This window comes from Bombus affinis, chromosome 9 (assembly GCF_024516045.1).
Source record: "Bombus affinis isolate iyBomAffi1 chromosome 9, iyBomAffi1.2, whole genome shotgun sequence".
Lineage (NCBI taxonomy): Eukaryota > Metazoa > Arthropoda > Insecta > Hymenoptera > Apidae > Bombus > Bombus affinis.
Window position 1 is genome coordinate 13613661 of NC_066352.1, and position 27807 is coordinate 13641467.

Sequence of the window (27807 nt, forward strand, 5' to 3'; positions counted from 1 at the left end):
AAAATAATGGAGGCAGGAAATTTCTTATAACGCGGAGAAGGTGTCAAGTGTATGTACAGGCTCGCTAGTCGATCTAAAAATATTTCAAATAATAAAGAACAACGGGAAATTATTACGCGCGTGCCGTACTATAATTATTATAATTGAGGATTCTTTATTTTTACTAAAGCTCGAGCATTTGAAACATTTATCTATGAAGTTAAATTTAAGTCTTCTATATGATAAATTTTGAATAACGAAAACGGGAAAGTTGGGAAAATGGGCTTTGTTAAATTCTCTTCCTTAAAGACAATATACCGCTCCTTTTCTTTTTTCTATTTCGCAGAATAATCGATATATGTGTAGAAGTGAAACATCGCTGACATACGATCGAAAAAAACATTTATATAGATTTTCTTCGATCTACTTCGATCTCTGTTCGTCGCAAAGTTTCAAAAAGTTTGATATTTTCGAGGGAGCAATCGCGTGCGGTATAATTTCGAAAGTTCCGTAAATTTCAAAGTTTTTAAACGACGCGACGTTGGAATAGGATTAGCGAATACCGATAATTAGAAAAGTTGCGAAAAAGTATTCGAAGCGGTCGATTTTAAAAAACAAACTAAAGTCGGCTATCGTATAATCGATAGCCAAAAAAGTAGAACGAACACGTACTAATCAAATCGTTTCTCCTCCTTACTTTCGTTATTAAATTTCTTCGAAAGTTCCGTTTTAAAAATTATTAGAACTTGGACCACCACACGCTGGAATCAATGTTGGCAGTGAATGTTCGAAAAAGTTGTAAGCACGATGTGTATTACCGGTGAACAAACATGTTTCCACAGTATTCCATATTGTCCTGGCGGATCGAACTTATTTACTTTCGCTATTATCGATTTTATTTTCAATTTACTTTGGGATTTTGCTCGAAATAGAAATGAAATCTCTACTGTGTTACACGTGTTAACGCTTATCGATGAAAATATCGTTACTCTACGAAGCAGAAATCTAAACAAAATGATTTAAAAAATAAAAATTATAATTACAGATCGAGGAACTCGTGATAAAAATGAGTCCTGTCAATTTTTCATTTTTTCTCTTTTTTTTTTTTTGTCAAATGAATTTTCATTTCGCAGGCCGTCGATGCAGGCGATACCATGTTTGTCCATGTGTTCGGAGCATATTTTGGACTTGCCGTCAGTTTCGTATTGGGAATAAAGGACAAGCCTACGAAACATAATCTCGAGGGAGCATCCTACAACTCTGACATCTTCGCGATGATTGGTCTGTTTCTCTCATTTTTTCTCCGCTTCACGATCGAGAAACGTCGCTAACTTCGTCAAATTACACTTCCAACGTTAAATAATCGTTTGAGTTCGAAGAATCTTACGGAAGGATCATTGACTTATCGAGTCTTTGAATCTCTTCCGATCGATCGATACTATCAAATTCAATTTTTTAATACGGAGGAAACTATGAAAGGAAATTCCAAAGATTCGTTCGATATCTTCCTTTTTTACTAGATTCTACAATTTTATGAAATTCGAAGTAATTGGACAAGTTAGTACACACGATATACTGTTGTTTGGTCTTCGGTACATTAACCATTTGCGCGATTGAAATTAAGCGAAATATTCCACGTATTATTAGATTGTCCGATAAGTATCTTTCTTTCGTAAACGTGTTTTTTACAACAGTACACCTTTATACAAACGTGAAAGCAAGTCCGTGAGATGTCGCGGTGTTTGTCTCCACAGAACAAAACGAATCCTACGATGAATTCGAGAAAATAATATCAAACAAAAAACGTCGCGCGTCTATTATTTTCTCATAAAACGAAAGAAACTTTCCTCGCAAGCTAATACAAATAGCATTGAATTTTCTTCGAAGGTTCGTGCACGCGATAATCACGGGCGAACGATTTATATCGTCTTAATATGAAACTGCATTTCGCTGATAGCTGAAGTAACTTAACCACGCCTCTACGCTAAAAGCTACTATCAAAGATATAGCCATCTCTTCAAACATCGCGTCATTTCTCGTTGCATAAACTCACGTTCCACAAATTCACGTATCGCGAGCAAATTCATCGACGTCGAATACAAAGATAGTATCTTTGAGGGAAACGGAGGAAAGGAGAACGTTGTTTGCTTCGATAGGCACCGTGTTCCTGTGGTTGTTCTGGCCATCGTTCAACAGCGCCACTCTGGAAGGAGACGATCAGCAAAGGGCCATTATAAACACTCTTCTGTCTATCTCGTCCAGCTGTGTGATGGCGTTCGCGACCTCCGCCCTGGTCTCCAGTGATAGCAAATTCAACATGGTGCACGTGCAGAATTCGACTTTAGCCGGCGGTGTAGCTATCGGCACCGCAGCAGGTACAAGACGATTTAATTAATCGAAGATTTACATTGGACGGTACTCGATCCGTGCGTCTAACATTTTCTGAATAAATACAGGCATGATGTGCAAACCGGTGGGTGCTTTGGCCATAGGTGGTCTGGCTGGACTACTCAGCGTATTAGGATACAAATATCTCACGGTAATTGGCTCCTCTCTTGCTTTAAACGTATGCGAGAAGAACGGACGAATCGAATGGATGATAAAGATTTCGCTGGTAGTTGGTACGTTTGAGAAAGAAAAAAACGAGAATGCGGAATGTTTGAGATTGCGCGAAATAAACGTGCCTCGATCGATCGGAGATAAGCAGTGGTTGGGTGGATTTTACTATTCGCTGTTGATAAAGGTAAAAGTTATAAAACGTCGATTAAACGATACAACGTAATAAAACAAGAGGATTTTTTGAAATTACAACAGCGTACGGGTAGCGAGATTTCATGGGAGATCGTAATTATTTCGAAACAGAAACGTAGTTACAAAACGACTATGATGATCGCTGTACGTACGAGCATTGTAAGTCAGTTGGATATTTTTCACCGAACGATGTTTTACGTTTTTTATTTTAAACGATTTAATATTATTTCGGATACTATGAAAAGTCGTAGAACGTGTAAAATTATAAAATACCAACGACAGTTAATAATTACACGATTCAGAACGTAAAGCTGTCGAGGTAAAATTAATTACAAAAGAATCAAAAGTGACAGTACGATGTGATATTACGTAATGAAGGTGAGTTTAAGTTCAAAGGGTGAGTGGTCTCGTTCGATATAATCATATTAGAAGCTCCGTGCAAAGCTTTGACGAGGTCGACTGAAATTTTTAAGCTGCCAAAGTGGTGGCGAAAATTCTCGTGAAGTTCATATACCTGGGCAACATGAATTTCGCGGAAAGTGGCTTTCATCGATGAAACGACGTGCACGTGAACCCCGGGAAACGATTATGAATCGCGAGCAAATTAAATTTACCGGCACGTGATCGGCTCTGACGTCGCTTATTCTTGATGGTTACCTCCAACAGCCTATATTACGTTACTTTCGTATTTCGTTACCGTCCAGTAGCAAGATTCTCGTTAATCTCGTGTCAGTGCCGTGATTTCACATCGTAGAAGTTACCACCGCGATTATATCTTTTCTCTCGAAATTAAATCGTAAAATACTTTGTAAAATGAGAAAAGAATTTTTTTTACTCGCAATGCTCCTCGCTAAATCCAGTTTTTCACTGAGTGAAAAACTTTTCTCTTCTCCGAAGTTGCATTTATTTTACGGATGTAGTCAATGCAAAAGAAAATATACGAATAAGCGTTCTAAATATAAAAAGATGCAATTCTCGTTGAAAATTCTTTAGACTTCGAAAGTTCATGCTTTTTAATTTGATTAAGTTTCAAATATCCGCCTAATTTCCTACAAAATACAGAAGAACGATGTTACATTGATCTTTTAGATGGCGAAATTACATTAAAATATTAATATCGCTAATAACCTTAGCACGAAACAGATATATTTAGAATCTCGATAGCGTTTATAAATACTATACTCTTCAATGAAGTTTTGTACTTGTCACGCATTGATAATCGTATTACTACAATAATTATGCAACAATACGCGCTTTGTATACGGTCAAATATTTGTAATGTTAAAAAATAACGTTTAGAATACTCTTAAAGCATCGCAAAGAAGGATAGCACAAGGGGATAAAGAAAAGATCAATAAAAGATAAGAGTAACGAAGGAAGAGTCAAACTATCGATACCACGTAATTTAACCAATTGTTCCTTAATTTGCGCGGAACACAGACTTTAAAATGTTTAAACCCTTTCCTTTCGCCTCGAGTCTCGACAACGGAATAGAGAAAACACGCGATGACGGTATTGTCTTAGGGAGATCCGCGGAAGACGAATAATCATCGCGAGGAACTTTCGTCAAAAGTTCTTTTAATCATCCGCGCGATTCATGCGACGAGGCTTCCTTCGCGGCTCGCTAATTCCATATTCTTTATGTACTTTGTTCTTCTGATTTCCGCGCCCTTTTCCTTCCGCGGTGGAACTTCCGAACACGTACGGATCAAACGCGGTTTAACCGTATTAATCAGCGATTTTTTTCGACAACGAAAATCTCCTCGTGTCTATGCTAAATTTGTTCGTTGAAAGTTCTCGGGAAATTAATCTAGTTATTAGTAGAGTTACTGCTTTCGTGTGATATTACTAAGAAGAATTAAGAGAGGTAACAGAAATTTCAACGCCTCTGTGAAAACTCCAATTAATCGGAAACTGTAATCCAGAAGAGATAATATGGAAATTCTAACTTATACAAAACTAATAAGAGAGGTAACAGAAATTTCAACGCCTCTGTGAAAACTCCAATTAATTGGAAACTGTAATCCAGAAGAGATAATATGGAAATTCTAACTTATACAAAACTAATAAGAGAGGTAACAGAAATTTCAACGCCTCTGTGAAAACTCCAATTAATTGGAAACTGTAATCCAGAAGAGATAATATGGAAATTCTAACTTATACAAAACTAATAAGAGAGGTAACAGAAATTTCAACGCCTCTGTGAAAACTCCAATTAATTGGAAACTGTAATCCAGAAGAGATAATGTGGAAATTCTAACTTATACAAAACTAATAAGATATTTCTTCTCGGGTTAAAGAGTCCAACTTTATCAAAGAGAAAATAATAATTTGTTACAAGCGGATCTTCTACCAAAAAATTATCAGAGTATTATAAAGAGCTTTAAAGGATGATGAATAAAATTTAAAGGTAACAATGATAATATAAAATGAATATTTATTAAAGGTAAAAAGGGACTAATGTCTTTGCAAGTAGAACGATAAAGCACATGGAAGTAATATTTTGTACGTGAAAGTCGTAACGACGAAAAAAAAAAGAAGGGAGAAAAAATTAAAAAAACTAAATTGTTTTCAACGTGGTACGCATCATCCACTTAGATTTTCCGGTTTTGTTATCTTTCGTCCGGTTAACGCTCGCGTAGATCTATGCTTTCCACGGAACAGTCAGTGGAAAGCATAACAGTAAATATAAACATATCTGGGAAACGCGTAGGTAGTCGCGAATTTACGTGAAATTTAGGAGGAACAATTATCGTACGTTTCGAATGCGTTATTATTATTAGCGTTAATAGCGATTAACAGCGTATGATAAAATATAAAGGAAAATTGAAAGAATTAATAATACTCTATTGAATACTCTAACGAAATGCATTTTAATTAAACGTTATTCAAATTGCCAACTTAAATTTTCATGTTCTTCTAGCGAAAAAAATATAAATAGCACAGAGAAAGAAACAAGAACGTGATAACTACGATTGTTTGTAGTCTCTCACTTTGATTGGAAAAACGACGAGAACAACAAATATACGAATGCTACATTTTCGTACGAGATACATTTTTTCCATCAACTTTTTCTCTCTTAGTTTGTTCTCCTAAATTTTGTAAAAATGAAAATTACGCGAGAGTAACGTGTTTCGACGCAGCGCGCGCCTCGTGTTCAAAAGAAACAACGATATTAAGTAAAAAAAACTAAAACAAGGAATGGTAACAAAAAACAGGAGGGGAAGAAGCGTTCAACTGATGCAGGAAATAAATTAACAAATTGGTTTTCCAATAAACTGAATGCATTTTATTCAGAGATAACACACAGCAGAACAACAAACGAAAATCGAGGAAATGTAAGACCATTTAGTCAACCACTGTCAAATTGCTTCGAACAGTGACCATAAAAAAAATATGTGCTAAATACATGTTTAAAATGACGTTCGAAATTTTATTCTAATAACAGAAAAAAATCAAATTCTATTTTTAAACATCCACTGAAGAAGATCGACAGAAGATGAAAGATGATGTTGAAAGAAATTGGAGAAGGATGATGAATGATCGTAAAGAGAAATTAAAAAAAAAAAAAAAAAAAAAAAACAGATAAAAAGAAAACTGGAGAAACTTTCACGAAATTATAATCACTCTACAAAGAAGTAATTTTTTATATTAATAAAAAAAGTGAATAACAAACAAAAATAAATGAAACAGTTACGAAACGGAATACAATTTTTCCAGAGATAGAAAATTTACAGTGCATATCTTTTAAAAAACTATACGGCCAATTTGTCGCACCAAAAATTCACAAACTACTCCGTGAATCAGTTCAAATCCCCCACTTGTCCCCATTAGTACTCGATCATTACCTCTCATCTACACCCTTCATCAACCCCAATACCCTAATTATCAACCCCAAGACTTCATCCTTACTATCAACCCTCACGATTCTAACCGCCGTTCCCCGAAAGTCATCCACTTTAACTTCATCCTGCAATTTATCTTCTTAACCCTCGTTCATTCTTCGCATTAATCTGATACGTTCCGATAAATATAAAAATACCGGCTGTATGCTTAATGCAATATTCAATTTTTCGAAAACCAAGCGATTGATTTCAAATTGGAATTGTTCACGGTTTTTACTACTGTATCACATATTTGTAAAAAAATATAAGCAATCTTGTGCTTGAATATATAAAAATCATACTTTTCCTCGTTACTTTTCGATAAAAGAATTTGCAAAGTTAACATCTTGACTGCATCAATTCTTTCAACTACTACATAACCTATTTACGAACAATACAACAAGCAATCTTATGCCTGAACATATACGAATTTTATTTTCTTTTTATGTGCGATAAAAGAACTTTCAAATTTACCTATTCATTATCATCTCATTGTATCAACGTTTACCATCGCGCCTTCGGTATCAGTAGAAAGATCAAATTGAAAAAATGAGGAATGACTTGACTCACCAGTTACAGCAATTTCCTTCGAACTTGCAATTTCCAGGCTTTTGGTCTCGATTCTTCCACTTTTTCTTCCAGCCGCTGATCCGGAAATATCTGAGGATTCATGACACGTGCGGTGTGCACAATCTCCACGGCATTCCCGGCGTTTTAGGTGCTCTCTTTGGCGCACTGATGGCAGGCCTCGCCACTGAAGACTCTTACGATTATTCCCTCTACGAGGTACGTAAGTTTCCTCTCCTTAACGAAGGATTAATTGACGACTGGCTTTTCTTTTAATATATGTAGTATCTAAACGGGTCTTAGAGGAAAGGATAAATAATGATGTTTTGATTTAATAAATGATATTCGAAGCAACGAAATGATTATAATGCTGTTGTACGTCTTATTCTCATAAGCGGCTTGCGACTTTCCGATTCACGCTCTGGACACCTTCTGCATCCGTCTTCTCCGGCTTCTCAACTAACACTGCCTTTAACATCTCTTTGTCTTTCCCGCCCTATCGCGCACGTGTCCCGAAAACGCCCTATCGCGCACGTGTCCCGAAAACGTCCTATCGCGCGCGTGTCCCGAAAACACCCGTGGCTAGGCTTACGCGGGCCCTTTCCACAAAACTAACTTAAAAGGACCGACGACACATTGAGGTACCCGACGATGAGACCCTCGTCTTTTGTCCACGATACTACATATATTGGAAATTTTTTATGTTAAGATATAGAATACTGCGTGACCGAATCACTGTAAGCCTGTATAAAGACTGTATGCAAGCATATATATATGTCAGAAGTTCTGAAGTAAATGTTATACTCATTTGTTGTTAAATGTTATAATCAAATGTTATAATCATTACTTGCCATCTAAATTCTCTCGTTATAAGCAATCATACACTCGATACCCGATAGCTACGTGACTTCAAGTTACTATATAGATACCGTCTGATGTCTACACATTCTCACTCACATTTTCACTGATCAAACGTACAATCTAAATATCTGTTACAACTCAGCTCGATCAATTTTTACTGATCAATTTTTTATGCGATCGGCATATTTTTCTGATGACACTATTAATTAGTCGGATCACCAAATATTTAAATACTGTCGCCATCTGACTTTGGAGACAAATATTAAATTTCTCTTCAAAGATGGGTGTCGGTACATTAGCGACATTTGAAATTTGTCTTTAAAGTCAGATAGCGGCAAACGTCTAAAAATAATACGTCGTTATTATGTCTGATGTCTACACATTCTCACTCACATTTTCACTGATCAAACGTACAATCTAAATATCTGTTATAACTCAGCTCGATCAATTTTTATTGATCAATTTTTTATGCGATCGGCATATTTTTCTGATGACACTATTAATTAGTCGGATCACCAAATATTTAAATACTGCCGCCATCTGACTTTGGAGACAAATATTAAATTTCTCTTCAAAGATGGGTGTCGGTACATTAGCGACATTTGAAATTTGTCTTTAAAGTCAGATGGCGGCAAACGTCTAAAAATAATACGTCGTTATTATGTCTGATGTCTACACATTCTCACTCACATTTTCACTGATCAAACGTACAATCTAAATATCTGTTATAACTCAGCTCGATCAATTTTTATTGATCAATTTTTTATGCGATCGGTATATTTTTCTGATGACACTATTAATTAGTCGGATCACCAAATATTTAAATACTGCCGCCATCTGACTTTGGAGACAAATATTAAATTTCTCTTCAAAGATGGGTGTCGGTACATTAGCGACATTTGAAATTTGTCTTTAAAGTCAGATGGCGGCAAACGTCTAAAAATAATACGTCGTTATTATGTCTGATGTCTACACATTCTCACTCACATTTTCATTGATCAAACGTACAATCTAAATATCTGTTATAACTCAGCTCGATCAATTTTTATTGATCAATTTTTTATGCGATCGGCATATTTTTCTGATGACACTATTAATTAGTCGGATCACCAAATATTTAAATACTGCCGCCATCTGACTTTGGAGACAAATATTAAATTTCTCTTCAAAGATGGATGTCGGTACAGTAGCGACATTTGAAATTTGTCTTTAAAGTCAGATGGCGGCAAACGTCTAAAAAATAATACGTCGTTATTATGAAGTGCACGTTGAAGGTTCTTGAATGATTTTGATAAAAATGATATTATATAAAATATGATTTACGTATATAGGTTTATTGTTATTACTGAAAGATTCAGAATTATGTAATTTACTTGCAATTTACTTTCGCAATCTACTTGCTGAAAATCACGAGTGATCTTCAATTCGCATATTGTTTCATAGAAAATTCATCTCGCTTCTTCTTGTTAGATCTTTCCCGCGCGAGCACCAGACACTGAAGAAAAGTTGGCCGAGATGAGAGACAATTATGGTATATCAGCTGGCCTTGACAGAACAGCAATGGAACAGGCTGGCTATCAATTAATAGTACTAGCAATTACAATGGGAATGGCCATCGTTTCAGGATTAATAACAGGTAATCGTTTCTCATTGATAATCCAGGTGACATTTTGAAAATAATAAATTGCACAACTTCTCGTTGGATCTTTGTCGAATTAAAAGAAAGAGCATAAACAGTTATTAGAATATTGATTGGCATCTAAATATTTACTCAATTTCACAGAATCAACAATGCAAATTTATAGAAGTTTCTAAATTTCTTTTCTTTCAATTTTAATTGTAGTCACATTTTCTAGGACATTGTGTTATTCTCCTTTTTCTTTTTTTTTTTTTTTATTTTTTCTTCTGGGAGAGGATACGTAGAAAAGAAATGTAAATTTATACATAGCTCGCTTTAAAATCATATCGACATCACACTGGGACAAATAAATTCTTGCGTAGGTATACTGATGCGGGTGTTGGTCTGCGGTTCGATTTCCGAGGAGCAAAAGTTCGACGATAAAATCCATTGGGAATTGGAAGAGGAAATCGTACAGAAGCCGCCAATCAAGGAAGACACAATAAGCAGTGACAGCGACCCATTATCGATGGAGGATATCTGAGACGAATCCTTATAATCAACAGCAAAAATATTACGCTAGCACGTGAATGCAAATAAACGACAAAAATAGAACCCTGAACTTAGGAAAACTTGTAAAATTTATTAAACAATTTGTTAAACATTACATACACGACGCATCTTCACTGGTGCAACAATATTCTTGCAAGAGGAACAGTCAATTTATATGCTACGTATTCAACAAGTGACAGGAAAGTGAAAAATCAATATTACAGACAGAGCATACAAAATAAAATAATTGTTGAAAGAAAAGCAAAGCATACGAAGAATGTATGGCATTCTATTTTCTTTTTTTAGTCGCATTATTTATATATTTCTTGGAAAACACCATAAATTTATATCATAAATCATTTATAACGAATTCGAGCGATTCTAGGAATAGCAGTATTTACCGAGTCGTTTAAATGCTAGCGTATTAAAAAATTTATCATAAGAGCAATATATATCAATGAAAGATAATCAAAAATAATATATATGTATTTAAACACGATAATATATTATATTCCTGCTAAACTTTTTGCATATAATTATAATTATTATTATAATAGAGATAATTAATCCCACGAAATAGTTGATAACAATCCATCGAAATTTTAATTAACTTTTTTTATATAATAATTTTAATATCGTCTTTTATTATTCAAATCAACAATTACTTCATTAATGCATGTACCACGGCTTTTGCGTTTAATGACTTCAAATCAGTATAAGTTTGTCCTGTCCCAACAAAAACGATGGGTTGTCCAGTAATATACGTCATAGAAATCGCCGCGCCTACCTGAAAACCAATAACAATAGACAGTATAACAATATATCGTAATAAATATTTAATTATATCCTGTTGATAGATTCTATTCACCTTATCATCGATTGTATCAAATTTAGTTAACACGATGCCATCAATGATATGAGGATTGGTGGATTGACTATGATCGGCTAGTGCTTGATTAAATTTTACCAATTGATCAACAGCTTCGTTTCCAACAAGAGCTTCACCAACAAAGAGTACTAAATCTGGTTCGTTTACTTTGATCAACTTAGTCAAGGCTCTCATTAATGGTTCGTTATCTTGCATTCTGCCCGCGGTGTCCACCAAAACTACATCGATTTTCAGATCCTTAGCAAAACGGATCGCTTCCATGGCAATACCAGCAGCATCTTTTCCATAACCTTTTTCATACAATTGAACCATAGATTGATTTTCATGCTTCTCTGGCGGATGAAGAGCATTCAAATGGCGCATATGAGTTCTTAATTGTTCAACTGCACCAGCTCTGAAATAAAATTATTTGAAAATACAACACGTCTATATTAAAATAAAAAATTAATGAAATAGGAACTGTAGTAAATAAATAAGGCACCTAAATGTATCACACGCTGCAATTAGCACACGAAAATTATTCTCTATAAGCCAAAAACAAATTTTCGCTAGATTTGTGGATTTTCCCACCCCATTTACGCCGCAGAAAGTCATAACATAAGGTCTGTTATTTTTTTTTGCTTCCATTGCGTCTCGCAGAATATCCACACGTCTCTTTGGAGACAGTATTTGCACCAGTGCGTCGGTCAGCGTGGCTTTGACGGTACTAGTCACGCTATCGAACGTACCAAGTACTTTTCCTTCGAGCTTTACACCGACAGAATCGCACAATTTTTGAGCAATATCAGCTGCTACGTTTTTCGAAATCAAATGATCTTTTAATTTTTCCAAAACAGGAGCCATATCCTCATGTTTCAAAGACTTGTTACTGACCAAACTCTTGAACATTGAAAACATACTGTTGCTTTTCTTTTGTACTTGGGGTTTGGGATTCTCCATTTCTTCATCAGACTCATCCTCCGAATCACTTTCAACAACTATATCACGAATGCCACCTTTCATCTGGCCTACTAACTAAAAAGATAATTTTGAAAATTCCATTTTTTAATTATGAATAAATTATTAAACATAATTATTTAATTAAAAATAAATAATTTATACTGTTTTATCAGCTCCGACATAATCGCCACTTTCTTCTGGTTTATCTTTGGTGCGTTCCAAAGCAGCAAGATCTTTGATAGTCCCACCTAATTCCCACACACGGGGTTTCTTGCCAGCTTTCTCAGGTTTTTGGCTTTTTCTATGAAACATAAATATTGTATATAGCATATTATTTCATACAATACAAAATTTATTGTTTCTAAATGTAAGAAACTCACTGTTTATCAACTTTTTTCTTTTGATTATTCATTTTTTGAGCCAATTTCATACGGTTTGCGATTAAAACTTCTTCGTCCATTTCTCCATTATGATTTACTTGATTGTTTGACAAATCCTGTTTAGGGACCTCTTGAATTTTCACTGTGGAATTAAATAAAAGTCAGAACATAAAAGACTAAAAATTACTAAAAAGAAAAAGGAAAATAGACAAACTGTTACAGACATTTAATTATCTTTTTAAAATTTAATAATTCATTATTGGGGACATTTAACTTATATCATAACATGGAAGATATTAATTCTCTCATAGACCCAGTCACTGTTAATATTGTTAATCCATAGCAGTAACATATAATTCATTTACGCAGCAGATTATGTGTGTATGTAAAATCCAAAATCACTTACTTTGATCATCTCTATTAGTATTAACTCCCGTCTTCCTTTTACCTAGAAGCGAAGATCCCCATTTCCTGTTAGTGATACCCACATTGGAAAGGACATATTACTACCTAAATGAAAATTGCTTGTGATTCTATATTAAATCCTAGACAAATATCCTCAACAGCTTAAAATACTCAACAGTAAAAAATAAATGAAGAGGCTAATAAAAAGTAATTCTAGATTACTCCAAAAAACCATTGGCAATGTTATAATCATAAATAATAGAACTACTCGTATTATATAAAGAATTATACCTAAACCATTTTAAGCCTTTCAATATAAAAAAGAAATAATAATGTAAAAAGAATATACAGATAGTGTTAAGCTACAGAAACAAAGTAATTAGTAATATCTTAAGCTTATAAAAGGCAAAGCATTTGAAATAAATGAAAGAGACATTGAATAAAATCTCCAAATTACATTCATTACATACCCTGCTTTTTATTATCTTTGTCATCTTTCCGTTCAATCATACTAGCAACAGTCTTTTTTGATTTTTGACTTTCATCGAAAGTACGCATTTGTTTAGGTATCTTAGCCTGAGTTCGTGCCCATTGTTCAGCCATAGCAAGTACATGCTCATAATTATTTTGAAATTCAAAATTGTAAAACCACTTAGAGTTCTCCAATTCATTTTTGAATCTATCTCTAAATTCTAAATGGATGTCGTTTAAAAATTTGTCTACATACGACAACTGTAGTATTTTTTGATATGCAACAACAAACACTAGCTCAAACTCGTTATCGAGTTTATATTGTAAGCGTAAGGAATCGTATTCAAAAGTATGATTTCCCGTACGTTCCTGCAATAAAACATACAAAATGTCATTATGATAAATATTAGTTGTTTAATTGATCGATTATTTAAATATGGAAGCTACTCTTTTTTTCGAATTTAATCCCTCTTCAACATTAAGATCAAACTTTTAATAGTATTCCATATGGACGTAACGAAATTCAAAAAAATAAATATCATTGACAGCAACACTTACTTGCAATATGACACTTCGTATTAGAGCGTTAACACTAGGAGCAAATATTTGCGAGGTGCTTTGGAAACACCATAGAACAATACCACCTTTACTGAATATAGTAAATAAGTCGAGCATGATTATACGATTTCTTAGTAATAAAAAAATGTTTGATTTGATGTTACAATCTAACCTACTAGTGATCGTGCACTTTGATTTTTGTACACGTCAGACAGACAGAAACCTTAGAACAAAAACTATAAGATACGATGAAACGTAAACATTGAGAAGTTTTAAGGCAACTGTACATTGCAACGGAATGCCATGTTAGTGCCGCAAAAAGGCGCCACACGCAAGACCCGCATATTTTAAGTGTATATATGAAGTTTTAGATGTACTAAAATTTAGAATACTGAAAATTCTTAATCTTGATTATGTAATACTGTTAAATACTCAACAATATGAAGAATATTATACTACTACTAAATATTAATAAGTATTATTATTATTAATAAACATTATACTATTATAATACATAAAAGATACATAAAATTATTCATTATTACTTTTACATTGCTTCATTCCTTACAAAAATAATTTAATTACGATATTATATATATATATATATATATATATACACAAAAAAAAAATTAATTTAACATTTTTGTCCAAAATATTGATTTAAAAAATATGATTGAAAAGTATCATAATTATATATATACATATATGCATGTTTGTACATATTTTTTTCTATTAAATATTCAACATCATACAAATTTGCAAATAAACATTTTTCTATTTTCAAAAAACAAATCTAATGTAATTATAATAATAATTATAAAGTATGAAACAATTTTCTACAATTTATTATTCTCTTTGTTTACTTTATCAATACAATTATTCTTTGAATCAAATAATGAGTATATCTTCATAATCCTGAACGGGCAGTGTACGATTATCACGTATATTTAAGCTTTCAGTATATCTTATACATTATTATAATTATGTATGAAGTAAATATAGAAATGTATCGTGAAAACAATTTCATTAATATTATATACAATAATTACAGCATGCTTTACATAAATTAACAAGATTTACACTAGCCTAGATTTTCTATAAGGCTATATTAGAACCATACATCATCTGAAGAATTTGAAAGTTTGAAGACATCTCGTGTTCACTTCTGTACACTACTGTAGTCGAATAAAAATATGTCATTATGATAGTGAGAAAAACCTGCAATATAATAATGATCATATAAGGCATTGAATATTTAATATCTGTATAAAGATATATATTTAAAAAAAAACACTTATCGTAACAACGACACTCTAAATGCTTAGAATAAAACAACATCTATGATTTTAGGAAATTTTTATATAATTAAAAAAAATTAGATCAGAAAAAATACTGTTCATGTATAAATGTACAAAAAGATCTTTTACATTTGTAAAAATACACATTATAGATTATAGGAAAATTAAAATGATGCTCATACATCACTTTATACGCAATTTCTAAAATGAAATTTGAATATTCTTTTCCGAAAAGGAAAAGAAAAAAACAATTTATGAATACATACATAACATATATGTAATTACATAGATACAAACGTAATGCTTTGGCATTGTATATGTTTTTCATTGAAACAAATTATTAGAAATTATTGTCAATACAATAATGTAAGATTTGCCGAATTTTAAGAGTATTTCTTTGCACGACATTAACAGATTCGTAAGAAATTTTATAAAATTGTACCATTTAATTGCAACATTTAATTTAATTATGCTAAAAGAACAGTCTTTATACGATATCAATAATACTGCAACATAAACACTCTTTCTGATATTATGTAATACAACTTTTTACATAAGCTTTAATTAATCGTAAATTCTATAATTCCACTTTTACATACATCTTATTTCTAAATACGAAGTATTCTTCATTCTTTGTAAAAATGCAAAAAGATTCGTTCTTACGGGTCTTAATAAATAATCGTGTAAATTTGTAGACTAGAACTTACACGCGAATAATATCAATTTTTTAAATTTTTTCTAGATAACCTAGAGGTAAAGTTAAATCATATATACTTTGTGCGTGTTAAGGCGCTTCCTCCTTTTGTGGGATCCATCATACGATCCCAATTTGTATGACCGACTACAAATCCTACAGCGCGCATTTTTTCTTGTTCTTTACGTTCTTCCAAATCTGCCCAACGTACCTATCAAATTCAACAGTTCATGATAAATTTACCTGTATATTTTATCAATGAATCAAACAAAAATATACTTACACGTTTTTTGCCAGAAGTATCTTCCATATTATAATAGTCAGGAACTTGAAGGAAATCTTTCATAGTTTGCACCTTTCCTTCATTTTTCTTTTTTGCAAGCCCATCCAAACGATCTATTTTAAATTGATATAATTAATAACTTTAGATAAGATGCAGATTGTTTGTAAGATATATTAATATAATAACTTAATAATATAATTCTAAAGTATATAATAACGTACCTAATTTGTCCTCGGCTTCCATACGTTCCCACTTGCTAACCCCCTATAAATGGATAACAGTATATATACATATACACACACACACACACACACACACACACACACACACACACACACACATCATGAACCTAATATTTATAAAAATATATATGTATGAAATTGGTCAATTACAATAGTATCTTGAGTATCATCTTGACTATCTTGACTATCTTCATTTTGTAGTGGAGATTTCTCCTGGGTTTCTTCAGTGTCTTCCATATGAACCTAAAATCAGGTAAATAATTAACATGAATCTGAAAAGATAAATATACAACCTAATAAAAAAAGATATACTTCTTCAATTGCTTGTTCCTGTAACATAGAATTAACATCCAATTTTTGATGATAACTTGGAGTTGGTTCAAAATAATCTATAATTCTATTTATTTCATCTTCTGTACGATTATGAATATTTCTTTTTAAACAAATTTGTAAATCCATTTCCATCTCACAAACATACACCTATAAACATTTATGTAAAAAAAATATTAACAAAGGACATTTGTTCGAATTTTGATGCTACAATGAAAACTTACTTTGAAGCCTTTTGTTTTAGCAAAACTCCACATTTCTTCATAATCGGATATTTTTTCGTTGATACAATCCAATATAATGAAATTAAAGAAACCATCGGTAATATTCTTTTTAAAAGCTTTAACAAGAGATGTGATGTAACTTTGCTCCATTGCTTCCTCGTACTCATAGACCATTTCCTGTAAAGTTTATTAAATCAAAAAGTGCTGCAATTTATTTGTGCTTAAAACTTCAAATTTAATTAAAAAAATAATAATTTGTTTTATACCTTAACCGTAACTTTCTTTCCATTATCATCTGTGGATTCTATCTCTTTCTCTACCAAGAAATAATCATCAAGACTTAATATTCGTGGTGCAGAACCTCCTTGTTCAACTTCCTTATCCTATAAAAAGATATGTTCGAAATTGTATCGTTATTTATAAGACAAAGTAAATTATATCTTAATAAATATAACTTTACCTTAATAAGTTTCGCCACAAAAGATTTTCCACTGCCTGGTGGACCCCTTAAAATTATAGCTATTTTTGGTGGTCTGTTCTGACGACCTGGAGGACACAATAAGTCATCCACCATTGTGCAGTTTGGTGTTTTTGCCAATTCCAAAGTTTTTGGCGTAGATTCCAACACATTATGCTGAGCATCTGTAACACTGTAATAAACAATGTCAACTTATTTAAAAGGTTTTTATATAATCTACTTATAATCTTTAAGTATAGAATAAAGAACATATAATACTCTTTTTGTATAACATAACGGAAAAGAAATAACAATAGAGATAAATAATTGTAAGTAGTAAGGACTGGTATATTCAAATTTAAATGTGCTATATTTGATGTTTTTTGCACGAGGTATTATGATATTAAAAAGTTTCAAAATTATATTAAACACCGTAAATAAGTGAAACCTTCTGGAAGCTATTTTAAAAAATAGCCATCACCTGAAAATAGCAAATGTTTTTCCATGTTATCTTATTAAAGTAAATGAATTAAATCACAAGAAACATGTTTGCACATAATACGAACAGACTAAAATGAAACGTGTTTGTATTATGCCGCTATGTGATCCGTGCGTTTAATTCTAAAAAATTTTACGACATATATTATAAAATAGCAGAAGCATAAATAATTTTCAGAAATAGTTTTCGTTTGCATTACGCGTATAAATAAACTTTTCGTTGTTTAATATGTGGTTACATAATATTAATCAATATAGTGGCATTAATAATATAGCCACATAAAAATACATGTATATATGTATATATAACATTGTTAATGAAGAAAACCAATGGTTTTCGAAATATTTTTATGTGCCAATAATATTGACACGATGAATAAAAGTATGTATAATGACATTTTGCAACTGCATTTTGGCAGTTTAAAAACAGAGAAAGAGAAAGACACAGAGAGAGAAAGAGAGAGAGAGAGAGGGTATGAATTTGCATAAATAAGTCTTCATACTTTATGCAAAATGCAATACTTATCAGAGACATTATATCTACAGATGGACACCAATGTGTATCGAAATGTAAATTTAAGAACACAAAAGTCATGAAAGCGTTTATTTTACAATATTTCAAAGACTAAAACATTTAGGACGCATTTAGTAATCAAAAAAACATACCTGGTCTCTGATGGCTTTGTATCTATGACGTTCTTGTTCGAATTCTCCTGCCAGTTTATATTTCCTTTCGATCTAAATAAAGTTATATATTTTCAAACGTAATTAATTCACATTAATGTTAAACAATATGAATAATAATTTATGGTACTTTATTTATATACATAAGTACGCAGATAAATTTATAAATAATATATTTGTTGTACTATACCTGTCTTCATCTTTGTCATTCTCTTTAGTCGTTTCCTTTTGAGACGGTTCACATCTTTCTCGCGGTCTTTCTACATTTGGGAAAAATGATAATAAACATAAAATTGTCTATACAGTTTAATAACTAAATACCAATAAATACTTATGTATTTTTTCTGAATATATTTTTACAGATTTCAATAATAATACTTGAAATGAAAAATTGTATATTTTTGCAACTTAACATCAAATTACCTTTAATGGGGCTCTTATCATAGCGGTTATCTGGATCTTTGTCAGATGTATGATCAAATATCCTATCATCACGTTCTTTCGCTTTATAATCCTCTTTCTCTCTGCGTTCCCTTTCAGGTTTTCTATCGTCTATGAATTCTTCGCTATTTCTTCTTTGTTTGTAGTCTCGAGGGTGTCTAGATTCTGTTTTATTCGTATAACATTCGTACCTCCTGATTTTCTCTGTATAATCTTTTAAATTCTGTTCGTTCTCCTCCCAATTTCTAAAATCTTTCTTTGGGTACACTTCATGCTCTGGCACTAGAGGTTTTAAATTGCCATGTCCATAGTCGAAACATTGCACAGGAGTTAAGTGATCTTGATTCGATGATCGGGAAGTGTGGGCATAATCTATTACTTTAACAGGTATATGTTCGATAAATTTCTTGTCGCTGCTAGCCCCACTATGATTATAATTAAATTGTTTTTCTATACAAAATTCTTTCACAGCTGAACACCTGACTTGGCTTTGCCTGTTATCTATAGGTCGTTTTACGTACATATTAGAGTTATCGAATTTTGTATAATCAGGACCTAACGAAGATTCTGCGTATCCAGTCTTGTAATCACTCACCGTTATATCGTTCATATTTCTTTCTGATCTTTTATCAGGAACGTTACATTTATTTCCATTCTTAGGAGATCGTCGTTCTATTTCGTTCGCTATACTCTGATTAAATGATTCATTCTGAGGCAACATGGATTTATCAAGATAGCCTCTTCCAGATCTTTGATCTACATCTCCGAAGCTATTTTTAGAGTATGGTTGCCTCCAAACTGAGTTTTGCGCATCATTCGAATCGAATTGCCTCTGTTGCATAGTTTCATCAATTGATATTTGCTCATTATTAGCGAATACTCCACCATCACCACTTATTTCTGAAGTACCTTGTATCTTGGAACCAGAATTATTATCAATTAGTCCTTTTGATCTAAGTTCTCCAATTCCTCTGACATCAAGTTGTCGATTATCAAAAGATCTATCAGATTGACCCCGAGATAAGAAAGAGGTGTCATTTGAGCTACCTATTGGACCTCGTGGACCAAAATATGCATCATTAGAACTCTGTGAACCAAAGCATCCATCAGTAGAATTATCAAATTGTTTTTCATTAAATCTATTTGGAAACTGGCCGTCGTTTGCACCTTTCGAACCACCTGGACTTCGTTGATAAGGTGGATCATTGCGTCGTGAACCAAAAAGTCTATCATTGAGTCCTGAAAATCTTGGCTGTCCTTCGTTAAGTCCTCTGGGTATAAACTGATCGCAAGGACCTCGATTATCAAATGGTCTATTATTAGGCCCATGGGGCCCGAATTGACCATCGTTTGTCCCTCTAGGACCGAATTGTCCATCATTAGGTCTGCTTAAACTTAACTGAGCATCATATCTGGGGCCAAATTGTCCAATATTCGAAGGTCTAGGTCCAAACTGTGCATTATTAGGAGCTCTTAATCCGAATTGATTTTCAACGGGACCTCTCGTCCCAAATAGTCCATCATTAGGACCTCTTGGTCCAAACATTCCATCATTGACACTTCTAGGACCAAATTGTCCATCATTAGGTCCCCTTGGGCCAAATTGTGCATCGTTTGGACCCCGTTGACCGAACTGCCCATCATTAGGAGCTCTTGGACCAAATTGCCCATCACCAGTACCTCGAGGGCCATATTGTCCATCACCAAGACCTCGAGGACCAAATTGCGCATTGTTCGAAGCTCTTGGACCAAACTGTCCATCGCTCGAGCTTCTTGGGTCAAACTGCCCATCATTCAAAGCTCTTGGACCAAATTGTACATCATTGGGTCCACGAGGACCTAATGAGTACGGATTTGGACCAGAAGAATTAAATGGTGGTTCAAACATAGGAAATCTTACATTGTTAGGACCTCTTGGACTCAAAAAAGGTGTACTTGGTCTAAATGGCATTCCCCTTGGACCAAATGTAGAATCAAAAGGTCCCCTTGGTTCATAAGATTCAGTGTTACTTACAAATGATTTCAAGGAAGACTCTTTTCCATCATATGGTTCATCTGTTCTTTGTACAGAATCAGTAGGTTCATTAGTGTCTGTAAGAACAGGACCTAAATTGGGTAATTCAGGTGGTGGCTCCATATTTAAATCTTCAGGTTTTAGATCATTTTCTCCCATAAAAGGTAACACTTCAGGTTTTTTCTCGGTATTTTCACTATCATTATTAGATAGTTCTTGCTTTACCTCTGTTTGTTCTTTGAAAGCATTCTGTGGATCTTGTTCTGAAGAGCTATAGTTTGTAGACGGAATTTCTTCCTCCTTAATACTATCCTTCTGTAATAAGCTATCTTCAGGAAGTTGAGCGTTAACCCAAGGTGGTTTTTCTAATAATGGAATGTCTTTCTGTATTGAATAATTCTCAGAACTGTCTTTTTGTGTATTATCGACATTTTGTTCAGTCGATTTCGAATTATTTGTCGCAACTTGTTCTACTGCAGTAGTAGATTCATTTTTAATCTCGTTCTTCACATTCGTGTCGTTTCCGATATTCACCATTTCCGATCTAGGTTCGGTATGCATAAGATCTTGCATTTGTTGTGAAGTAGAATTAGATCCTTTGAATGAATCCCGCGAATCGAACGAATTGTTGCGTACAATTCCTAGAAAAGCACGGGGTCCAAAGTCAGGATTTCCATGAAGCTTAAAATCTCCAGGTATTCTGAAATTACCAGGTGCGCCTGGTCCAAAGTTAGAAGATCCACGGGGTCCCAAATTTTGGTTTCCAGCAGATTTCATGAATGGAGAATCACCTGTAATCTTCTTAAAACTTTCACTCAGTGAACCAACGCTGCTACTTTTATCAGAATCAAAATAGCTTGGTTTGAATACGTCCATCGCTGCTCTCCTTTTTTCCATAAGCTTCTTTAGTTCTGGAGCAAATTTATCTGGTGGTTCAAATTGATTATTCCTATTGAAACCCCTTGGAATATTTGGAAAACTATCACGTCTATTATCTACTACGTCTTTTTGATCAAAACGATCCATACTATTCCTATTAAACCTATCACCTCCAGGACCATAAGATTCATTATTTGGACCAAATCGATTATTGTTTGTTCCAAAACGATCATTAACAGGTTCAGTTCCTTGTCCCACCCTGTCAGCTCCTAGTCCAAATCTATCATTTCCAACAACGAATCTGTTATCTCCAGGTCCAAATCGATCATTTGTCATCCCAAACCGATCGTTTCCAGGTCCGAATCTATCATTCGTTGGACCAAACCGATTGTTACCTGGCCCAAACCGATCGTTTCCAGAAGCAAATCTATCGTTGTTAAAGTTTATTTTCTGTTGATTGAACTGATTATTTCCGTGTTCTTGATAGTTCCTATCTTCTCTTCTAAATTGTTCGACTTCAGATACTCGTTCATCGTTTAATTTATAATTTTCATTTCGTTGACCAAACATATCATTGCGAAATTGATTACCTTGTTGATCATTTATACTATCTGGACCAAAACGTTCTGCTGGCACGCCTTCCTTTTGATGCCCAGTATCATTTATACTGAAATTACCCTGATGACCTACTGAGTCAAAGTTGTTCATAGAACCAGGTTGATTTTGACGTTCGTTGTGTATCAAATTATTATCTGCGCCTTTACCAGTATTCATTCCGAATGAAGGAGGCCTTCCTTGCATGTTGGGTGGAACTGGAGGTCGTACGTTGTGATTCTGTCGTGAATCGTTGCTAACAAAACCTGGCGGTGGTTGTGAAAAATTTGGTATAGCTGGAAAATTCGGCGGCGGTTGTGTAAAGTTTGGTGGAGGCATTTGAGTTGGTGGCATATTGAATGGAGGTGGAGGTACTCCAGTCATAGCTTGGAAGTTAGAGAAATTCGATACGTTCATGCCTGCATTATACTGTGCTGTCCATTGTTGAGAATTCCAAGGTGACGAAGTCATATTAGAAGACATGTTCATGACTGGTAGCTGAGTTGTCGACGACTGTGATACTTGAGAGGAAGTTGCCGTTTGAATGTTAGACGCTACTGTTTCTGTTGCTGGTGGCGGCGGTGGCGGTGGAGGTACGTTAATACTCTGCTTTGCAGTTAAGCCAAGAGTTTTTCCAATACCCAATAAATTGTTGATTAATCCTTGATTTTCTGTACTGGATAGAATGTTCAGTATCTTATCATCACCAGACCCTTTATTCTTTTCAACATCTACTTTAACAACAGTTTGCTTTTGTTGCTCGCGTTTCCTACGCATTTGTTCACGTCGTTCGATAAGCTTCTCTCGCCAGGATGTCCATTTAGCTTCGTATTGTTTGTATTGTGTCTATAATAAAATAATCCCTTTTCGAATAAAACTAGAACTAGCAGTAAATCACTTACTGATGTTTCAGTCATCATATTTGATTTTCTCTGTAGCTGATATGTGATAATAATTGTAATATCACTTACCTTGTCTGGATGATTAGCATTTTGCTGTTTCCACTTATTAAACTGCTCCTCCCACTGTTTAAACTGAGCGTCAAATGTTTTCTCAGCTTCAGTTAGTTCTTCATCTTCGATTTTCAACTTTTTAGCACTATTAGATTCACTACCGATACTATTACTGCGTTTACCATTTAAACTATTATTTTCTTTAGTACTATTGTTATTTTCAGGAGGTAATGGTGGCTGAGTTGGAGGTAAAGGGGGATTTTGAGGACAGTTTTGTATATTTGTTTGTTGCATTGGTGTATTCGCGTTTTGTTTAACGGGAAATAATGGAAGATTGTTTTGATGTGGAGGAGGCATGCTTGTAAATTGATATGTGTTCATATTATTAGGAGGTAATGGCGGTTTTGTATCCTCTTTTGGAAGAGGTGGTGGAGGTTGTACAATTGGTAACTGTGACACCTGATTAGCTAAGCTCATGTTCTGGGCTGACATGTGTTTCATTGTTTCTTGGTACTGAAACAAAGTTCAAAATTGAATCAATGAATGGATACATTTTTGTGTTATTTATGCCTTTTACATACTTTTTCTCCATACTGTGCTTGCCATTGCTGATATTGTTGCTGCCATTGTTGCCACTGAGCCCAGTTTTGTTGTTGAGCTGCAGCCCATTGTTCAGCTGTATACCCACTAGGTGCCTAATAAAACAGTATAATTGTGGTATGCTACATATATTATATAATATAAAAATATTTATATATTATGTTAAATAAATTGATAAATTCATTAGTTAAATGGAAAATAAGTACATATGACAATATTTTAACAAAATTGTAATTAACATGTCAAATTTCCAAAGAAAATTTCATATATATCAATTAATGCAAGATTTATTTTTTTCATATATTAGATAAAGATATTTAATAAGATACTTACTGGTTGATTATAATACTGCATGTATGCTTGCATCATAGCCGTAGGATCTGTTCCTGGTACAGCATAACCAACTGGTGGTTGTGGCATTGGAGTAGCAACAGCACCAGCTGACAATTGCCATTGGTTCCAATTTTGCATTTTTTAAATCTCTCTCACTCTAGCAAATGGTTTGCTAGTGCATTCCAAACTGTTTTAAGGGCCGCAGTCCGTTTGGACGCTATTTTATATTCAAAGAAAATTGTTATAGAGTTACCACCACATATGTGTATAAAATATAGTAAAAATCTCTATTCAGTTATTTGTTTTCCTTTTATGGTACAATCACCAATCATACATAAATGAAAAAATGTCTCAGGAGTTATTAATTAAACATATTAATAAAAATTATACATACAGCAGTTTAAAAATATCTGTAAGTTTTAGTCAATATTAAGGCAGTTTTACAAAAATATAAAAGTTAAAACTACGTATATAAATATAAAATGTGTTTCAACCATGTGTTACAAATTACCTAAAATTTTCTTAATCGCCACAATAATAAAATATGTAGAAACTTATTTCTTAAATTTCAATAGTGATTTTATTGTTTTGTAATAGGTAAAATATAGAGGATCAAAGAAATAGAAACACTCGTAAAATGGATATAAAGAGAACTATACATCATCAGAATACTTACAAGTCAATAAAATAATACAAAATATGTTCAGTATAAATCAGAAACACACATTCGCCAATATTTGTACAAATACATTAACATAAAAATATAATAAGTTAAATGTTCAGTCTATTAATCTTCTGCACTTAGTAAATAGTTATAAGATGATTGGCATATCCTACAAAAAGTTACTAAATGCAAAACATTACAAATTTTGTAGATATAAGATACATTGTTAAAATACAAACAATGTAAATTTCATAAGTATGCAATTATTTGCTTATATACTGATATATGCACAATATATTTCTTTGATAGATAAGGTACACTCATTCACAAAATATCTCGCAAAAGAATTTAAAATCAATAACACATTTATAAGTAATATATATGAAATAATATATGAAAATTAATAAATATCTGACAATATAAATGCAATATAACATTAATAAACAGTAATATGTAAAAAGAAACTATAGATAAAAAGATTTACTCTGTTAACTAAACTCTTTAAAAAATTTAGGTTCGTATTAAGACTGAATATATATAAATATTTTTCACATTTAGCCAATATTTATGCTTTCCCCTTTATCAAGTATAAATAAAACCTTTTAAAAGTTGAAGTTATGTAAAATAATTATATATAAAACCAAAATTACGTTATATTTTTCAATAGATGTATGGTAAAATTATTTAAAGGACAAAGAAGTAGATTTGAAATAGATCGAATTAAAATTATTATATTAAATATCATTCAGAATATATAAAAATATGTTTTAAATATGTATAATTAATATGTTTTTATAAACATTCAAATTCATTAACTTAGAAGAATATAAACAGTATTATAATATTACAAGATATTACATCCAACAAAACATATGATATAAAACAGATATGTGTTTTAAACATCAAAACTGCAGTTGTTGGAAATAACCTAGAGCCAATAACAAACATACTGCAATATTTATTATATTTCACAAAATGAAATACAGAGTGATCGAAAATACATCTTATTACATAATATATAAATAGTGCACAAAAGTATTGTGCTATATAAACTTGTATATAAAAAGAGAGAATATCCAATATATTAAGTTTGTAAGAAGTCGAATTGGACCAAATAAAATGCATTAATCTATTCGAGATTAAACACAATAATAAAGAAAAAGACAAGGATTAAATGATTTTTCCTTAAATAGGTTAATGATGCTGACGAAAACTTCAAAATGCCTTCGTTAAGTATCGAAGTTTGTAAACTCCAGGAGTACGTTCTCATAAGCATCCAAATGTGATCGCCATGATTATCGAAGACGTATCAATTTAAATTTAGTTAGAATATATCCTTTAAAATTGCATTTATGATAATATAGTAATTTCTGTTAAGATAATATAATAAATATAAAAGAAGTTTGTGTATATTAAACACATTAATCCGAAAAACTCGCTCGGCAATATCCAACATTTTTCCGAAAGTATAGAACGAAAATAAGAATGTCAATGTAAGTAGTTGAAATAAGATAGTACTCACGACTGGATGTCCAGGAAGCAGCTGCACTTTTGAAATGCAATTCACGGAAAGCTTTTTTTATTGTACAACAACTAAATCGAAACTTGGCACGAAAACGTTGAAACTGATCGGAACTTATGGCGACTGAAGACTACGGTCGTATAAACACGTCTGGAGTATAGACACTTCGATACTAAAAGCATTGATAGAACCATTCATCTTTTGAGTCGAAAAAAATCAAGATGTAAAGCAAGAAAAGGTCCCGTTTTACGCAAGCGTAACGCGATATACATATGCATAGATATTACGAATATTTCACACAATGACAGACTCACTCCATCTATTTCTGTTTGTTTCACAGAACGAGGCTTTTCCTTACTCTCCATCTTGATATTTTTTGAATCAAAAGATGAACGGTTTCCCCTAGTGAGTGTCCAGACCTGTTTCATATGAACGTTACTAGGTGTTACGTTACGTTTGCAGCTTTAGGATAAAAGAGTAAGTGGGTTGGTGCCCATGGTGCGCTAAACCGTTCTGTTCACCGGAGTCCGTGAGAATTGAAAGAACTTTTGTAGTTCAAATCTAATATTTTTTCCAAGATTGTATGTACTTAGAAACTAGCACACGCGAAAAAAAAATATCTCATGAGAGATGGTAAAACGTTTAGAAAAGTTTACATGGATTGTTAGAGAAAAAGATCTCGAGAAAATCCAAACTTCTTTACAGACTATAGGTGACTTGTCCCATAATTGTCAATGCGGCTTTCAACTGGACATTACTCGATGAAGTGCTTCTTATTTCCCGAGCTCTGGCTTTTTCTTATTCGGCCATTCCTGGTAAATATCTGAACAACGCAGACTTTCCTATCCGTATATACAAACAGTCAGTAAATTTAAATTTAAATTTGTGTAACTATATTGAAAGCAAGTTTTCGCGATAGCGTAATAGGGTTGTACTGGAGATCCGGAGACATTCTGAAGATAAATCAATATAAACAAATATATAAACAGGTCTCGATATTCGTTAGAGAAAACCGCCCGAAAATTGAGCCGTGTCTAATCATAAAAAATCAACACGGAAGGTCAATAAAGTCTACGTTCTTGCGAGACAGATAAAGATGAGTAGAATGTTCCCGTTTCTGTCTGAAGCATTCATAGCACTTTACGCATGCGCAAAACGAGAACCTTCCATATTGATATTTTACGACTCAATTTTCGGACTATTTTTCCTAGGCTTTGGTATATAATCATCAAGATCTGTTTCG

The 27807-nt window shown here is 33.0% G+C and overlaps 3 protein-coding genes and 1 long non-coding RNA gene across 6 annotated transcripts in view; 2 read left to right on the plus strand and 2 right to left on the minus strand.

The window, feature by feature from the left end:
• The window catches only part of LOC126920677 (ammonium transporter Rh type A), a 26998-nt gene extending 16334 nt beyond the window's left edge, over positions 1–10664 (plus strand). Inside the window, exons 5-10 of the mRNA XM_050731393.1 lie at positions 1113–1260; positions 2136–2354; positions 2436–2518; positions 7257–7400; positions 9513–9678; positions 10044–10664. Coding sequence (XP_050587350.1) covers positions 1113–1260; positions 2136–2354; positions 2436–2518; positions 7257–7400; positions 9513–9678; positions 10044–10204 — 921 coding nt within the window. The 3' untranslated portion in view covers positions 10205–10664. The remainder of the gene's footprint in view (positions 1–1112; positions 1261–2135; positions 2355–2435; positions 2519–7256; positions 7401–9512; positions 9679–10043) is intronic.
• On the plus strand, positions 4513–5873 carry LOC126920743 (uncharacterized). Its single transcript, XR_007712076.1, has 2 exons — positions 4513–4597; positions 4910–5873. It is a non-coding gene; the product is annotated as an uncharacterized LOC126920743 (long non-coding RNA).
• On the minus strand, positions 10284–14123 carry LOC126920663 (signal recognition particle receptor subunit alpha homolog). 2 transcript variants are annotated; one of them, XM_050731361.1, is made up of 8 exons: positions 13855–14122; positions 13296–13665; positions 12827–12868; positions 12421–12562; positions 12203–12341; positions 11583–12115; positions 11081–11495; positions 10284–10999 (listed from the first exon to the last, which is right to left on the minus strand). In XM_050731361.1, the coding sequence occupies exons 1-8, from the start codon at positions 13969–13971 to the stop codon at positions 10874–10876; spliced, it is 1884 nt and encodes a 627-aa protein (XP_050587318.1). In that variant the 5' UTR covers positions 13972–14122; the 3' UTR covers positions 10284–10873. The 2 variants fall into 2 exon arrangements, with proteins under 2 accessions (XP_050587318.1, XP_050587319.1); XM_050731362.1 differs by lacking the exon at positions 12827–12868 and having other exon boundaries at positions 13855–14123.
• A 660-nt stretch (positions 14124–14783) lies between these two features.
• LOC126920650 (uncharacterized) lies at positions 14784–26995 on the minus strand. Of its 2 annotated transcripts, XM_050731316.1 has the most exons (17): positions 26879–26995; positions 26565–26736; positions 24379–24595; positions 24027–24140; positions 23464–23958; positions 18988–23338; positions 18755–18824; positions 18547–18618; positions 17386–17575; positions 17192–17308; positions 16926–17102; positions 16684–16851; positions 16522–16614; positions 16351–16393; positions 16130–16242; positions 15927–16057; positions 14784–15072 (listed from the first exon to the last, which is right to left on the minus strand). In XM_050731316.1, exons 3-17 carry the CDS (start codon positions 24514–24516, stop codon positions 15054–15056), a joined length of 6291 nt encoding a protein of 2096 aa, XP_050587273.1. In that variant the 5' UTR covers positions 24517–24595; positions 26565–26736; positions 26879–26995; the 3' UTR covers positions 14784–15053. The 2 variants fall into 2 exon arrangements, with proteins under 2 accessions (XP_050587273.1, XP_050587272.1); XM_050731315.1 differs by having other exon boundaries at positions 26565–26931.
• Between the last annotated feature and the right edge of the window lie 812 nt (positions 26996–27807).